General features: G+C 41.4%; 1 protein-coding gene across 1 annotated transcript; it reads left to right on the top strand.

Annotated features, from left to right (window-relative positions):
- Positions 1 to 948: 948 nt before the first annotated feature.
- ATP6V0A2 (ATPase H+ transporting V0 subunit a2) lies at positions 949 to 16,351 on the top strand. Its single transcript, XM_036393164.2, has 20 exons — positions 949 to 1,114; positions 2,454 to 2,532; positions 3,532 to 3,629; positions 4,065 to 4,202; positions 4,542 to 4,642; positions 5,308 to 5,434; positions 6,178 to 6,260; positions 6,603 to 6,696; positions 7,002 to 7,214; positions 7,759 to 7,909; positions 8,619 to 8,758; positions 9,485 to 9,639; positions 10,558 to 10,648; positions 10,940 to 11,058; positions 11,496 to 11,706; positions 11,833 to 11,952; positions 12,423 to 12,542; positions 13,752 to 13,869; positions 14,263 to 14,434; positions 15,323 to 16,351. Exons 1-20 carry the CDS (start codon positions 998 to 1,000, stop codon positions 15,423 to 15,425), a joined length of 2,550 nt encoding a protein of 849 aa, XP_036249057.1. The 5' UTR covers positions 949 to 997; the 3' UTR covers positions 15,426 to 16,351.
- The last annotated feature ends 819 nt before the right edge of the window (positions 16,352 to 17,170 follow it).

The following is a 17,170-nucleotide window of genomic DNA, read 5'->3' as shown; positions in this document are numbered from 1 at the left end:
CTCCTACAACTCTTGACAGTAAACCCCTTGTGCCCACCTAGTTTTGGAGCAGTGGGCAGACTTCTCACACTTCTGAGAAGTTGTAGCCCTTCAGCTGTTTTCATGTTTTGATCTGAAATTCACTTTTCTAGTAAATGCTTTGCACTGGCAACCTGCTGTGTCTGTGTGCAGGGCACAGAAAACATCTACTCATTGTCCTTAGCTGATGAAACATAACATTTGGGATTTTCTTGTGGTTTGGATGGGCCACAAAGTTGAGGACTGGAGCAGTTCTGCTATAAAGATAGGCTACAGCTGGGGGTGTTCAGCCTGGAGAAAAGGTTGTGTGGAGACCTCATGGCAACCTTCCAGTATCTGAAGAGGCCTACAGGGCTCCAGAGAGAAATTCTTCATCAAGAACTATAGAACAGGACAAGGAGTATTGGGTACAAATTGAAAGAAGGGAAATTGAGGTTAGATATTGGGAAGACATTTTTACTGTGGGGGTGGCGAGACACTGGAACAAGTTGCCCAGCGAGGCTGTGGATGCCCCAAGCCTGGCAGCGTTCAAAGTGGAGCAGCCTGCTTTGGTGCGAGGTGCCCTGCCCGCGGCAGGAAGGGCTGGGACTGGGTGATATTAATTAAATCCATTCCAAGCCCACAGGGTGCGGCTCTGGGGAAATGCTGCTCTGCAGGACTCGGGCTCGATGATGCTTCTCGTCCCTTCCTGCTCAGCATTTTCTGTGATTCCATGACGTTCTCTCAGTCCTGCATTTCTCCTCTCACACAGCAGCGTCTCAGCGGCGGCCAGCGCGCCCCTTGCCGTTCCCGGTAGCTCCGCCGGCGGTGCCCCAGCCCCTCCCCGTGCCACCGCCGGTTGGGGCCGCGTTCTGCGGCCGTTCCCCGCCCCGGAAGCGGCAGCCGGGCCCGCTCCGCCCCGCCATGGCCGCCCCCGGGCCGCGCTCCGCCCGCCCGCCGCGCTGAGCCCCGCGCCGGGAGCCCCGGGCCGGCCGTCGCCATGGGCGCGCTGTTCCGCGGCGAGCCCGTGTGCCTGGCGCAGCTCTTCCTGCAGAGCGGCTCGGCCTACGAGTGCCTCAGCGAGGTGGGCGAGCGCGGCCTGGCCGAGTTCCGAGACGTGAGTACCGCCGGGGCCCTGTGGGGCAGCGCGGACCCTGAGGGGGGCCGGCCTGAGGGCCGAGCCGGGCCCGGGGCTGCCGTCGGGAGGGTGCGGGCTTGGCCCCGGTGGGGCGGTGGAAACTGCTTTTATTGCCGTCTTTCCGTGACTCCGACAGGCAGGTGTATGGCCCGTCCCTGTGTGGCATTCGCCTGGAAGCAGGATCACAGAATTGTCATGGTTGGAAGGGATCTGTGGAGATCATCCAGTCCAGCCCCCTGCCAAGGCAGGCGCACCCTGAGGGCTGACACCGGGACGCGCCCGGGTGCGGGGATGAGCGATGGGAAGTCAGTGTGGAGCCCCGGCCTCCCCGGCACGCTCGGGAGCAGTGCTTTGGGGTGGATGTATCGCTCCTTTCTCACAGCAGCACCTTAAATTGGGGTCATTTGCAGCGAGATCCCATGGGAGAGCCCCTGGCCCACCTGCAGCCTCAGTGCCCACAGCCTTAGCGTGTGTGCGCAGCTGATGGCTCCATCCACCCCAGTGACAGACCCAGAGACAGCTGCTCTGTACCTTTATTGATAACAGGTTCCTGTTCCTGGAGGGGCCCTTCATCGTGGAGGAATCTCCCACCTAACAGAAAGTTGGGTTGGGCAATAATTGGCCACGTCTCTGTGTTGTATTATCATAATTATATGATCTTTGCTTGCTGAGTGAGACTTTGGAATGTTTTTCAGATATACATTAGAAATGTGGCTTGTAAAATCGTTGCAGGGAAAGCTGGGAAGACTTAAATAAACAGCTAGTTAGTAAATATGGCAGGGAGGAGAAGGCAGATTTCTAAGAATGATTACATGAGTGTATGTTTAACACTTTGATGTCATTCTAGTTACCTGGTACACCATTTATTATACAAGTAATGCATTAGTGGTTCTGATTTAATAAGCTGGATAAGTAGTCAGAGATATTGCATGTTCATATTATGGGGATGTACATAAAATTTAATATTTCAAATAGACTGTGGAAATACATCACAGAAAATTTGTCAAATGGTTTGTTAATTTGAAGTCATTAAGCAATATTTTAAAACTGTCAAAATAAGATTAGAAATGGTTTCTCCAGTAGACCTTGTTATTTTGTTGTTTGATTAAAAGTAGCCAATGGCATGGATAATTCTGCTTTAATAAAAACAGCTTTGCTATCTGAAGACTTTGTAATCTTTTTAGGTTTTTGTGCCTTCTCAGTTGACAAGCACAGAACTCGTGAAAATTGTCTCCAGGAAGTTGCAGGAACAGCTGTGGTTTTCTAGGGGAGGTTACTATTTCAAACCCCTAATAAGCATTTTGTCCTTCTCCTTCAGCTTAACCCAAATGTGAGTGTGTTTCAGAGAAAATATGTGAATGAAGTGAAGAAATGTGAAGAAATGGAAAGAATACTTGGTGAGCTCTATTTTCATGTCTGCTGTTTCTCATCTGTGGCATTACCAGAGTGGCACTACTGTGAAGGTTTCAGCTACAGGTTTTTTTAACCCTCCCATGTTTTGTAAGCTGTGAAATTTACTTACACTAAAAATAGATTGGGGGTTTTTATGCTCAGAGATGAAGAACGGTTGCTAATGTGTGGCTGATAAATAGATGAGGCTGTTTCAGTGTTTACTACTTAAAACTCTGCTAGGGAAAGTGAAGCTTTACTGTGGATATTTCCTTGACTGTAAGATATTCCCTATTCCTTCATTTTGTGTAACTCAATGCTGTTGATTTTCCAGGCACCCTTAAAAATATCTCAAGTTAATAATAATTGTGTTCTCATGGTAGTTAATGAATAGAGAAGGGTAGGCAGAGCATTACAGCCAAGCTGCAGATGTCTTCAGCGTATCCTGAGGAAAAGTTCCAATTGAAGGATTTCTCTGATTGGAATCTCTCATCAGAGGCACGTGCTGGTCATGCCAGCAGCTCTTTTGGCAGTCCCCCTGCCCAGTGTGAGTTGCATTTGTTGTCAAGGTTGCTTAAGCTGCTTTGTTTGAACACATTTCACTCCAAACATGGGTCAGTGAGCAGCACGGCTGTTTCTGGCAGAAAGTGACACAGTTGCACCATTAGCAGAAAGTGGCAGCATGCAGCAACAAAGAGGTTCTGTGAAATGGTAAAAGCTGCTTAGAAAATACTTGTTGGGAAAGAGAAGCCTCTGAAGTTTGCTTGCTTCTGCAGACTGCCAAGACAGGAATGGTTTGTGTGTTTTATCCCCACCACTCTTCAAGTTCTTCATTTTTGAAGACTTCTGTGTGAATTGTTGCTAAAATGAATGAATAAAACAGCCAGGGCTTTGATGCTGCAGTGTGATTAGCACCATCAAGAGCAGCTGAAGGTCAACTCTGCAGCACTCTTGGAAGTGTAGGCAATGCAGTTTCCTTTCTGATGCTCTTTTTCTTCTCACTCCAGGGTATTTAGTACAAGAAATTAAAAAAGCAGATATTCCACTTCCTGAAGGAGATGTTGCTCCTCCTGCCCCCTTGCTGAAACACATTTTAGAAATCCAGGTAACTCCACTAAACAGATGCCAAAGTCTTGGAACTTAATTTCAAGCTTAATGACTTGTGTTTGATGTAGAAACTTGTAAAACACTAATTTTGAATCTAATTTTGAATAAGGTCTGTTTTGTTGTAATTATTTTAAAAGAATAAATGCGTATCTTCCACCCCGTGCTGCCTGCAGTTCTAATTCCAAGTCTGCGTTATTTGGACAGAAATGAGGGGCAGAGCAGCACTCTGAGCAGGTGTCAGTGGAGGATCAAGTGCACTCAATACAGAGCAATCTGTGGCAGACTGAGGGATAAAACCTCTGAAGCTTTAGTTAATTAAGAAATGGGAAACTCCTATCACTGTGTTGAATTATTATGTGTTGAAAATGAATCCTACTCTGTTTTCCAAAATCCTGTAACTCATTCTGTGTCTTGTCTTTACTTTGTATCTTAGGAACAGCTGCAGAAGCTGGAGACAGAATTGAGGGAAGTAACTAAAAACAAAGAAAAACTGAGGAAAAACCTGCTTGAACTGACAGAATACAAGTACATGTTACAGATCACACAGAATTTTGTCAGGACAACACCTGAGGTATTTCTTGGGGTGTTTGACAGGGATTGTTGTTGTGTGGCATTGTTGTGATTTTCCCTATTGAATTGCTTGAAAATGAAGGTGTAATTATATAATTTTGATGCATAAATTGTGGTAAGAAATTAACACTGTAATTTTGCAGCACTGACTATAATTGTTAAGAGCAGTGCACTTGAGATCAAGGAGATCTCTGTTGCCTGAATTGAACATGGAAATGAATTTTATATTTTTAATTAAACCATTTACCTAATTACCTTTTCTTTCTTAGAATAATAATGGAATGAGAGGTTTTTTTTTTTCCCCTGGAAGCAATGAATGTTCTATCTTTTTATTTGCTAGTATGAATCCCATTTACATGGGAATTTTGAAGAATTTCCCTCTGTGGAGAATGAGCCATTGGTGGATTTCAACCGCACGCACAGACTGAGCGCCTCGCTGGGGTGGGTATGGCATGTGCTGGTTCAGAAGTGCTTGATCAGGGGCTGTAGAGAATGAGTTGTTCTCTTAAAACATGGCCTGGAGTGATTTCAGGTGTGCCAAACAGTTTTAGACAGGACAGGAGCCTGGTCCCAATGTACCTTTAAACAAACTCAGATTATTTGAAGAGATAAACAGGACAGCATCCAAAAAAGCTGCCACAAAGCTTCCATCAAACCAAGGACGTGTGTAAAGGAAAATCTCTAAATCAATACTTCCTTCTATTGTTTAAACTCTTTTTCTATGATAAGCACACAGTGTTTTAATCACCTGGCAGTGTAAATGTAACATTAATTGTGTTGCCTTTGAAATGATGAATGGATACTGCTGTCTGTGGTGTTGTTATGAGAGGATATCTTCCAAGAAAAAAATAAATAATCTCACTATCACAGAAATAACCAGTTAAAAGTAATTCTGGTTGTGTGCTCAAGTCTGTAGTCTGTTTATTTCACAAATAAAAATTTTATATACCAGCTGGTATTTTCTATACCAGTCACTTCCTCTTCAGGGTGATGCTTCCTTCCCTAGCCATGGCAGATACTAAATTATTGTGGTCATGTACTCTGAATTTCCAATTTTTTTTTCCTTGTACATTCTATCTTATATTTCAAATTTTTCCTTTTCCTAGATTCATATCTGGGTTAGTTCACATAGCAAAGATTGAAGCATTTGAAAAAATGCTGTGGAGAGTTTGTAAAGGCTATCCCTTTCTTACCTATGCAGAGTTGGATAAGGCTCTGGAAGACCCAGATACAGTGAGTAAACATTGTAGTGATCAATTTATTTTATTGGGAAGAATTGCTGCTCAGATCTGTCTGCAGTAAATGAAAATGATTTCCTAGTGTCCTTGGAGGAAAAACTATTTAGAAGTATTGGAATTTGTTAAGGTTGTAGAAGTGGGAATTAATTTGTCGTGGTTCAGCTTGAGGAGTGCAGGACTTCATTGTGGAATAGTGGTGACTTTATGATTGGCCACCTTGGTCAAAATACGTGGCAGAAATGGCTGCTTGGATATTTATTAACTAGGTCTGTACAGTGCATTGCCTTTTCATAGCCATTCCACCTGTTCATTCAGTAGTTAAAAAAGAATCAAGTATGACTAGTTTTCTGGGAAGTTTTTTCTGTGAACTTACCAAGTTCATTTTTGTAAATCAATTACGGCAGCCTAATCTGTCGCCTTTTTTTTATTGCTTGAATTCTAATTTGTTACCTTTTTAAAAGACTCTTTTCTTACTAAGAATTCTGAGATAGTAAAATATAATGTCTCATTGATTTTCCCTGGAAACTTTTTCTGGTTTTCTCTAATATTAAAAACAAAGAAAGAGATACTGTCACCGTTGAATTTTATTATTTGATCTTCAGTAACTGATGGAAGATTAATTCTATTAACACAGCTTTTTCTAGTTGTTCAGCTTTGTTATTTAGCTCTATTATTATGTCACAGAGGAATTGCTAGTTAAAACATAATTCATCAGCTTTACTTTTTATGGTTTTTTAGGGTGAAACCACTAAGTGGGCTGTTTTTTTAGTGTCCTATTGGGGTGAACAAATTGGTCAAAAAGTTAAGAAGATTTGTGACTGGTAAGAAGTAAATCTAATATATGTGCATTCCTTTATAACTGGGGTATTTTCTAGTTGGTTTTTCCCCTGCACCCCTTGTTAAAAAGTGTTGATTTTTATACAAGCTTTTTGTGTTAAATTTGTTCCTCCCCTTATTGCACCCAGCTCTAGAATTACGCAGTGTACAAATAAATACATGAGTCATTTCACTTGCAGTTTTTACCAAGTACAGGCAAAATGCTGCCTCTGAGTTGAATCTGTTCCATGGTTGTGAAGTGGTGTGTTGCAGATCTGGCTGTGGCAGGGGTTGGGTGATGTGTTTTGGTGGGGTTTGGTCATGAGCACAGCCCTGTGTTCCTGCAGCTATCGCTGTCACGTGTACCCCTACCCCGACACCACCGAGGAGCGCCAGGCCGTGGTCGAAGGACTCAACGTTCGTATCCAGGATCTTGAAACTGTGAGTAAAGACAGATTTCCTCTTGCACTGTAGGAAATCGTTTAATGAATCACAGAGTTAAATATAATTTCTAACATACATGCAGCTTTGGAGCTGATGGGACAGTAAGTTGTGTCCCTGGTCTTGTGTTGCACATATCTGTTAAACCTCACAGCACTTGGCATTGCCTTCTGTTTTCTGCAGAGGTTTGTTTGCTCTCCTAAAAGCATGGCCCAGCACTGGACATGTACAAGGTGCTGTTCTGTGATCAGCACAACCACTGTCACATTCTCAGTGAGATCTTTGGGTTTTTTTCTCAAACAAAGGTGCTGAATAAAACTGAGGAATACTTGCGCCAGGTCTTGTATAAAGCATCAGAATCCATCTATACTTGGGTTATCCAAGTGAAGAAGATGAAAGCCATTTACCACGTCCTCAACCTGTGCAGTTTTGATGTCACAAATAAATGTTTAATTGCTGAGGTTTGGTGTCCAGTGGCTGATCTGCAGAACTTGCGCCATGCATTGGAGGAAGGCTCAGTAAGTCACCTGAATGCTCACTGATGTTGAAGCTTTTATCTTGAACTAACTATGCATGTAAGGAAAGAAAATAATTATTAACAGTAGACTAAAAGTAGGCACAGACAGATCTGGGTCTCTGTATAAAACAATTTTTTTATAAGCAGAGCCTTTATTTAGTGTTGTGTGTAGTGCTTTTTTTTTTTTTTCTTGATTAACTTCTCTATTGGCCCTGAGGCCAGCTGGGCCCACAGTGTTATTTGCAGTCATGTAGAAGGTGCCAGTTCCCTTGCATTGGTTTTTGTTTTATGAGAGAAAATTGTAATAACAAATCTTTTTTTTACAATATTGTGACTGATAGGTCTCATCTGATACTTGATATGAAGTAAGAATTAGAACACAGTGCATAATCTGTTTTTAGAGGGAGTACAAAGGGATAAATGTTAAACTTGGGGCATAATTTAATGGTATTTTTGGATCAGTGAAACTGCTGATAGAGCAGACGTTTTCACTTTGATTACATTAACATTGATCTTACACAAATATATCTTCTGTCTGTAATTAGAGGAAGAGTGGAGCTACAATTTCCTCATTCATGAATACCATCCCAACAACACAACCTCCTCCGACTTTGATACGTACCAATAAATTCACCTCAGGGTTCCAGAATATCGTTGATGCTTATGGAGTTGGAAGTTACGGGGAAGTTAATCCAGGTTGGTCCTTCTGAAAACTGAGCTCTCAGCTGTGCTGTCACTGCTGCTTGCCTTCATACCCTGCTGAAGGCCAAATGGTGACAGTCATACTGCTTCTTAGTAGCTGTTTTAAAATTTCAGTAGCTCATTAAAAGCACAGACAGTGCTTCAAGCAGCAAGATGGGATTTGGTTTTGCTGAGTTATTTTATCATGAAAGATAGTAGCAATAGCTGTATAATTTTTCTTCTATATGTTTTACTTTGGGTAAGGAAGATATTTAGGGGAAAAAACAAAGGAAACTGGTAATGGTAATTGATGTTACTGAAGTGTTGAGCTCATCACTTGAAAAATTCAGCTTCTTGTATAGCCCACTTTAATATATACTTGTAGCTATGTTGACTGGGTCATTCTGCACAGGAGAAAATACCTTATAATACAGACCTGAAATAGTCACAGAGGAATACCCAATGTTTGGTTGGGTTTTATTTCCTGGGCTTATGTTACTATCCTCAGAATTGTCAGCTACTGCTCAGCTGTGAAGTTGTCATTGCTACACAATAAACAAGCTTTAAACTGAGTTAAATTTACAGTGTGGGGGAAAGGTCTGGGAGCTGGGGATGAAATGGCTTTCAGACTTAAAAACTTGGAGAGACTGAGGTATGGGATTAGCTGGGGATGTGCAGACAGGACATCACCTGTGTGCTGAAATCTGCCCTGTTGCCCTTGCAGCTCTCTACACCATCATCACTTTCCCCTTCCTGTTCGCGGTTATGTTTGGAGACTTCGGGCACGGGCTGCTCATGTTCATATTTGCACTCCTGACAATACTGTATGAAAACCACCCTCGGTTAAAAAGAGCACAAGATGAGGTAAAAGGAATTACAAATTATTTACTTCCCATCCAGCCAGATCATTTGAATAGTCACTGTTTCTGAAAAGTACTGCTTTTTGGCATGGGTACTTAAATAGGCTTTTTTCCATTCTTTTAGGATTTTCTGTGTTAAAAGATCCCATATTCCATGAGATTAATGTAATATTTTAAACTATTCACTTGGAAGAGCAGAAATAATCAAGTTGTAATGAAAGACTTAGAAAAAATTGATGCTTTTAATCTTGTCTTTACTTCTACCAGGACTACTCAGTGATGTGTTTTACAGAATGTCATTACAGTGGCAATGTGAGGAAAAAATGATTTTTCAAATTACACCTTTTATTGTTTATAAAAAGAGTTGCAGTTTGAAATTTATTAAACTTCCCTTAAATTTTTTAACCATATGGGTTGGAATGTAGGATCACCTGCATCTCTCATTAGATTATGTTCAATTAAGAATGCCAGCTAATGTGTAATTTCTTGTAAAGTAGTCTCAGGAAGGAAATGGCTTAAAAAGACCCTTCCTTAATCTAAGGTTGCTGGTGGTAAAAGTTTCAGTGTGTCATGGGAGCTCATATTCCTTTAATGGCTGTTCACAAATAAATTCTAGTTTTCAGAAGTCTTTGTGTCCAAAAATGTGTTTCTCTTAGACATGTCTAGCTTACCTGTGCTCACATAACAGATTATATTCTCTATTTTTTTCTTTTTTCCCCAATACTGACAGATAATGAAAATGTTATTTGAAGGCCGATATGTGATCTTGTTAATGGGGCTCTTTTCTATATACACTGGATTGATCTATAATGACTGCTTTTCAAAGTCAATAAATATATTTGGATCTGGATGGAATGTTTCAGCAATGTATGAAAAAGTTTGGAGGTGAGCAGCATGTTTGAGATGTGAAGTGAGCAGAGATGTATTTCCTGCAGCAGTTTAACCCTTTTGTTCACATGTTTTCACTATCCTGTTATAGTTTATCTTTCCATTGATGTTTTAGTTTTTATTTTCTAGATGTGTTTGTTTGTCTATATAAAGATTTTCAGAGGAATAGAAAACACAGGTCTAGTTTTGGACTTATTTGCCCTAGGTCATGCTTCTGGAATGAATAGCTGAGTGACATTTGCCTGTACTGAAAGAAATTATCTATTAATGAAGTAAATTAATTACCTGGCAATCACTAGTCTGTGCACAGCTTTTCTTGAAAAAAAAAAAAGAAAAAAATAGTCTATGTGAATTGCCAAATCTGCTTTTTCTCAGAGTGGGATAACCTCACTGATTTGAGGTGTCATGACCCTTTGGTATTTAAATCTCCTGGTGCCTTCCAAAACAGGATGTGGCTTCAAAGAGTCAAGACCATTGGCTAAAATTTGAATGGGTTTTGTGTGCTGTGATAATGAAAAACTGTACAAAAATAAAGAAGAAACTTCCCCAAATGCAAAACAGAAAAAAAGGTAGCTATTATTCTTTGGGTGTTTGACAGTGAATTTCATGCAAAAGCAAACTGAACTTTTATAATGAAACTTTGAGTTCTAGGGGAATGTGGAATAAAATCCATAAACTTTGTTCTGAAAGATAGTGAATGTGAATTAAGCCCAGAATGAGAGGTTCTAGGTGGATTTTTTTTTTTTTGGCTATTGTTTGTATTAGGAGTTTTGTGCTTAGAAACCCTTTCACTCTTTTAAAGTGTGGCAGTGGGTGAGTTAGGTAAAGGAAAGCAGGAGCAGTGTCCTGCAGAACTGAAAGTATATTGTCATTATGTTTAAAGTGTCAAATCTGAGTGTTTTTCTTTCACTGCAGTGATAAGGATCTGGAAGATAATCGATATTTAGCACTGGATCCAAACGTTTCTGGTGTCTACAATGGAGCTTATCCCTTTGGAATTGATCCAGTGAGTTTCATTCTTTTTAATTACCCACGTGTGATGATCAGTCTTTGGCCATTAGATTTTGGTATAAGTAAGATAAATCTGACTAAGAAAAGAATACATTTCTGATGGTATTCTCTGTTCAACAACACGTTTTCTTCTGACAAGTCAAAGACTGAGCTATTTTTACAAAACTCAAATTTCAGTTGTGACCTCCATTTGAGGTAGAAGTCTGGTCCCCAGTAGAAAATGGATACTGGTTTATTCCTCCTGTTGTGGTGTTCATCAGTGCTGGTTTGGTGTTTTCTTCTTTAGATATGGAATTTGGCAAGCAACCGTCTCACTTTTCTAAACTCATTCAAAATGAAAATGTCTGTGATCTTCGGAGTGACTCACATGACCTTTGGAGTTATATTGGGGCTGTTTAACCACTTGTAAGTACAAGAAGTTAAAATTGTAGCAACATTGTATTTTTGGTCAGGTCTGGGATGATTACAGTTTATCTTGTAAGAGAAACTGGAATTATTGTTTGAGAACAGAATAAGAGTAATTGAGAGAACTGTTCTTATAAAAAGACAATAATGGAGAGGTCTTCCTTCACATATGTAAGATGATGGTTCAATATTATACTAAAAAATCCCAAAACAAATTAATACAAGACTTTATTTCACTTATTGGTAAATAAAAATATGTGCCTCTTACAGTTTTTATTTCCACTGAAATACATGATAAAATTTCACTGAATAAAAAGAAATCAGCTCTGGATTGTAATCTCAGTCTTGCTGTTTAAAAGTGCTTTGTCTTATTGAAATCATATTTGGGCTGTGTTGGTAAAGCTTACTTTTATTTTTTCCCCTTTTCTACCTTACAGGCATTTCAAGAAGACCTATAATATTTATTTGGTTTTTATTCCTGAACTTTTATTCATGTTGTGCATATTTGGCTACCTGGTGTTCATGATCTTCTTTAAATGGTTGGCATACTCTGCAGAGAACTCCACAGCTGCCCCCAGTATTCTGATACAATTTATTAACATGTTCCTGTTTCCTAGTGGTGAAGCAAAGAGCTTCTTCAGTGGCCAGGTGAGTAATGCTCTTCCAAGCTTTTGGAAATTCTGTGTTCCCTATGCAGATAATACTTTAAAGGGGATGGCTTTTCTTACTTTGGATTTTGTGATCTAATCTATTTTTCCTCCCTCCCACCAACAGATTCCTCTGCAGAAGTTTTTACTTAGTGTTGCTTTCCTTTGTGTTCCTGTAATGCTGCTTGGTAAACCACTTTATTTATACTGGTTGCACAGTGGAGGCCGAGGCATAAGAATGTACAGGGTAAGTACTGAAAGACACTCACACATTTCCTCAGTGCTGCAGAACTCAGCTGCTGGTTTGTTGCAGGGTGTGTCCTTATGGGTATTTCATAGAATGGGTTGGAAGGGAGCTTAAAGCTCATCTCATTGCACCCTCTGTGGTGGGCTGGGACACCTCCCACTGTCTGAGGCTGCTCCAAGCCCCTCCAGCCTGGCCTTCAGGGATGGGGCAACCACAGCTTCTCTGAGAAAACTGGGCCAGGGCCTCACCACCCTCATAGGAAGGAATTTCTTCTGTATATCTATATTCAGTTTGAACCCATTACTCCATGTCTTACCAGTTTCTGCTCAGTTTGGAAAGTTTTGGACTGAAACACATAATAGTACTTCATTCCTCTAAATCTGTTTGCCTTTGCCTGCAACTACTTTAAGTAAATTGAAAAAATGACAGTGGCAGCCTGCTTGAAGAGACAATCCATTGTCATTTTGCAGAGTGGCTACAAGCTTATCCGAAAAGAAAGTGAAGAAGAGCTTTGTCTCCTGTCATGTCATGATCTCGAAGAAGGTGTCACTCACGCAGACAGCGGGCACAGAGAGGGGGATGCAGAGGAGGTAATGATTCGTTTCATCTCTGCTTTCTGTGTTCCTAAAAGCAAATTAGAAGTGGGCAGTCAATAGATAACCTGTACACTATGAGCTGAGCAGTTTTGAGGAAACTCAGCTGAGCCTTTACAAAGACCTTGGTGCCCAAATGCAGTTTACTTATAGTTATTTGTTGCTATTTTATCATTATTTTCTGGTATTTTCAGACTATTACAGTAAACTACAACCTGTCTGTAGTAGAGAACAGAAAGAATGTTTTATTTGCAGTTAAGACTCTGCATCTAGGAGTACAGGTTTTCCTCTATTGAAGAGTGGATTAAAAATCCTGGATTTTGTCTGGTTTTATGGATTCTTAAACTTGAGGCCAGGTGGTGACTGCCCAGCTTTCTGTTAATTAATCTTGGCTTTTAAACTGGACAAAAGTCTTTCTATGTCTGCAAATTACATCTTGGTTTGAGGATTATTGCTAATGGGGATTGGGGCAGCATTCCCAGTCCCCACCCACTGCTGCTGTTTAGTTTGGGCAAATCTTTAAAGGTCTGGGCAGATTCTACTGATTCCTTGTGAATTAAAATACAAAGAATTGCTTCAGCTTCCTAATGTGCAGAATATGTGTAGTTCTTGTCTCACTGAGGTAGTAGACTCTTGTGTATAGAAAATACAAGAATTATTTACTCAAAATGTGTTATACAAAGTGTTGAAATACAACATTCAGACAAAGTAAGTGTTGAAATTTTCAGTAATATCAGTTTTGAAACTCTTTATTAGTTACAAGTATGTATATTTAGATCTTACAGTATTAGTGTGGTTATCTTTCTATCAGTAGCATTACTGATAATTACCCCTGCTTTTAAAGATGAAAAAAATTGATATTGTAAACTTAGAATTTTAATAGAATGGGAATTAGAACTGGTTATAGTACTTACAGTTTTCAAGAATTAGATCATATTCCTTCTGGAAAACATAAATTGCATTTGTTTTTATCTGTCAACAAGATAATACTGGAAAACTATAGCATCTGATGGTTTTTTTAATATTATCTCTGAAATAAGGATCTTCTACATGGCACACTTTCTTTACTTGATATAAAATCAATTTCTTATCCTTCAATGGAATTCTTCCTCCATGTAATAAGGATTTGCAGGTGAATGTTTTTGTTCTCTCCTGTTTTGTTCTCTATGTTGTTAAAATTGATACAAATGTATTTTTATCTTTTAGCTGAACTTTTCAGATGTTTTTATGAATCAAGCAATTCATACCATTGAATACTGTCTGGGGTGCATCTCTAACACAGCCTCATACCTGAGACTCTGGGCATTAAGTCTTGCTCATGCACGTAAGTGGGGGTGGGTTTTTGATATTTTTTGGATTTTTTTCCTACATCTGTATTTTTAATGCTGTTAGAGGGAGGCTGGCCTGTTCCATTGATACTAGTATGAAATGCACTTTTTCATAATTAAAAAAAAAAATCCCTATTTCAACTAATCATGATCTATGGAAACCTCCAAACTAAAACTGTGACTTTACATAAAATATTGCTCTGTTAGGTCTGATTTTGACACCGAGGTGTATCTTTAATCATTGGAGAGGATGGGGGCAGCTCTCTGGGGAGGGGGCCTGCTCATACTCCCATGTTCAGCAGGTTCTCTTCTGTTGGTTAAATGAGCAGGTCAGTGGGTGAAGGCACTCACTACCAACCTTAATGATGGCAACTTTCTGGTTTTTTTAGAGTTATCAGAAGTTCTGTGGCAGATGGTGATGAGAGTGGGTCTGCGTGTGGATACCAAGTACGGCGTCCTGCTGCTAATCCCTGTGATGGCATTCTTTGCTGTGCTGACAGTTTTTATTCTGCTGATCATGGAGGGGCTTTCTGCTTTTCTCCATGCTATACGACTTCACTGGTACCTTCTCTTTTTCTATATACCACTTCAGCATATGCTGGCTTGTGTAAGGAGAATTTTTATGGCAAAATTTTAGGTGCCTGATTAAAAAGGGAAAGCGTAAAATTCAACAGCCTCATTGCTACTGAAATACATTTATTTAGTTATATTAAATAAATGGCTTTTTAGTTGGATTTGATTGTTCCTCTGGAATATTTTCAGTGGATTCAAATATTGTATTGGCTTATGGTGCATTTTAACTTCAACCACATTCCCAAAATACAAGTACACTGGATTGGTAGTATTGCAGCTTTTCATAATGTAGAATATTGGTAACTTGGATAAGTATTTTTAATATCAGTCTGGTCATCTCACTGTATGGTTTCAGCCTGTTTATTTGGTTCAACAGAACATTTATATTAGTGAGTGGGGCTGCCAACTCTTTAAGTATTTTAATCCTTTCTTAGTCTTGGTATCACAAGCTCTGCACTTTGGAGTGGATTCGGAGCATGTTTAGTTTGAAATCTGATGAAATTTACAACTTAAACAAAGGCGTACAGTGACCAAAGACAGGAGGTGGAGCTACGCACGTGACAGATTGTCCTCATGATATTGCACGCTTGCAAAACAATTGGCTACAACTCACTCAGAAACAAATGAATAAGCCAGAAGTAAGACATGAGCCTTTACAGCCTGGTTTACTGCCTGTGGTTCTCCTGAGAAACAGGAGTTAAATAATAAAAATAATAAAGTTAGCCTGGGACTGTGATGGGAAGGGTAAATAGCTGCACAGAAAACAAGTGAGAGGATTGGAGTGGGTTTTGTTCAGCTTCTTGGGTTGCACAGTTCTGTCCCTTGAGAACTAATTTTGGATTCATGAACAGATTCTGGTTTTTTGTCTCGTTTCAGGGTGGAATTTCAGAACAAATTCTACTCCGGTGGAGGATACAAGTTTACGCCTTTCTCTTTTAAGCACATTTCTTTACATTTTAATAAAGATGGTGCGTTATAATTTGGCTGCTGTCAGCAGAAATGTTTGGAATTGTCTGCAAGTAACTGTGATTGGATCTTGCCTATGAATGGTTTCTTGTGGAACAAAGTGGTTTTCACTGATTGCCTTATAATGCAGCCAAACAATTCTGTAAAACATACCTCCCATAGAAAGACATAGCAGATCTGGAGCATCTTGTAAAATATATAGATATAAAATGTACATTTTTCTTGATAAACTAATGTTGTAAATTAATTTTATTCTTAAAAAAAAAGTTACTGCTTGTCCTGAAACCCATGTAGGCATTTTTTTGAATCTCTTTATCACTTTTAAGTTATCCGAAAGACTTTTCATTATATTATTCATTACTAATCACATACTTAACCCAGCTGCATCTTGTGCACTTTGGGAACCATTCAACAATGCAATAGAAGCAATGTTCTGTTTTCAATCTGTATTCCAGGATGATTATGAAGTGTAGATTTATACACACCAATGCAATGTGCTCTTTTTTGGCCATATTTAAAATTGCACTGGAAATGTTATCTCTTCATTCTGGGTTCTGCTTAGAGTTACTACTTTAAGCTTTCAGAAGCCACACTGATATTTATATTTATATTTAATGTTAAGGAAGAAGGCAGGATTTACAAGTATTACTCCTCTTTTTTTCCACTGTAGTGAGGAAAAACTTTTGCACATGGAATAAAGAATTGGCCTCGATCCCTGTTTCTGTTTTGGCTCTAAGGACACACAAACAGCATTCTCTGATGGTGTAGAACCGAATTATACTGCATAGGTGGACAGGGGTCGTTTTATATTATTTTTGTATCAGTGTGAAAATGGGGATATTGCCATATTTTAACATCTGTGCCATACGAACAGCACAAATTAAATTTTGCACTTGTTTCATACGAATTCCCAATAAAGCCTCGTTTGCGCTGTGCCGAGCGGGCCCTGTGTTTGTCCGTACCCTTTTCCCTGCCTCAGGCGCCGCTTTTCCCGTGAGGGGCGGCGGTGCCGGGGGTAGCAGCGGGCGCTGAGGGGAACGAGCGGCCCTGGGGGGCGGCCGGTGCCGGCGAGAACCGGCGCTCGTGAGGGGCGGCCGGTGCTGAGGGGAACGAGCGGCCGTGAGGGGCAGACGGTGCCCAGGGGAACGAGCGGCCGTGAGGGGCGGCCGGTGCTGAGGGGAACGAGCGGCCGTGAGGGGCAGACGGTGCCCAGGGGAACGAGCGGCCGTGAGGGGCAGACGGTGCTGAGGGGAACGAGCGGCCGTGAGGGGCGGCCGGTGCTGAGGGGAACGAGCGGCCGTGAGGGGCGGCCGGTGCTGAGGGGAACGAGCGGCCGTGAGGGGCGGCCGGTGTTGAGAGGAAGGAGCGGCCGTGAGGGGCGGCCGGTGCTGAGGGGAACGAGCGGCCGTGAGGGGCAGACGGTGCCCAGGGGAACGAGCGGCCGTGAGGGGCAGACGGTGCCCAGGGGAACGGGCGCTCGTGAGGGGCGGCGGGTGTCGCCGGGAGCGAGCGCTCGTGAGAGGCGGCGGGTGACGCGGCGATCCAGCGCTCGTGAGGGACGGCGGGCACTGAGGGGAGCGAGCGGCCGTGAGGGGCGGCCGGTGTTGAGGGGAAGGAGCAGCTGGTGCCGAGGGGAAGCTGCGCGGCCGGCATTGAGAAGAAGGAGCGCCCGCGACGGGCGGTAGCGCGGGGCGGGCTCTGTACGGGAGCACGGCCGCTGGAGGCGGGTACGGAGCCACCCGAAGCGGGCTGAAGGCG

Source organism: Molothrus ater, chromosome 18 (genome assembly GCF_012460135.2).
Source record: "Molothrus ater isolate BHLD 08-10-18 breed brown headed cowbird chromosome 18, BPBGC_Mater_1.1, whole genome shotgun sequence".
NCBI lineage: Eukaryota > Metazoa > Chordata > Aves > Passeriformes > Icteridae > Molothrus > Molothrus ater.
Note: the sequence above shows the minus strand (reverse complement) of the source record. Positions and strands in the feature narration are given on the sequence as shown.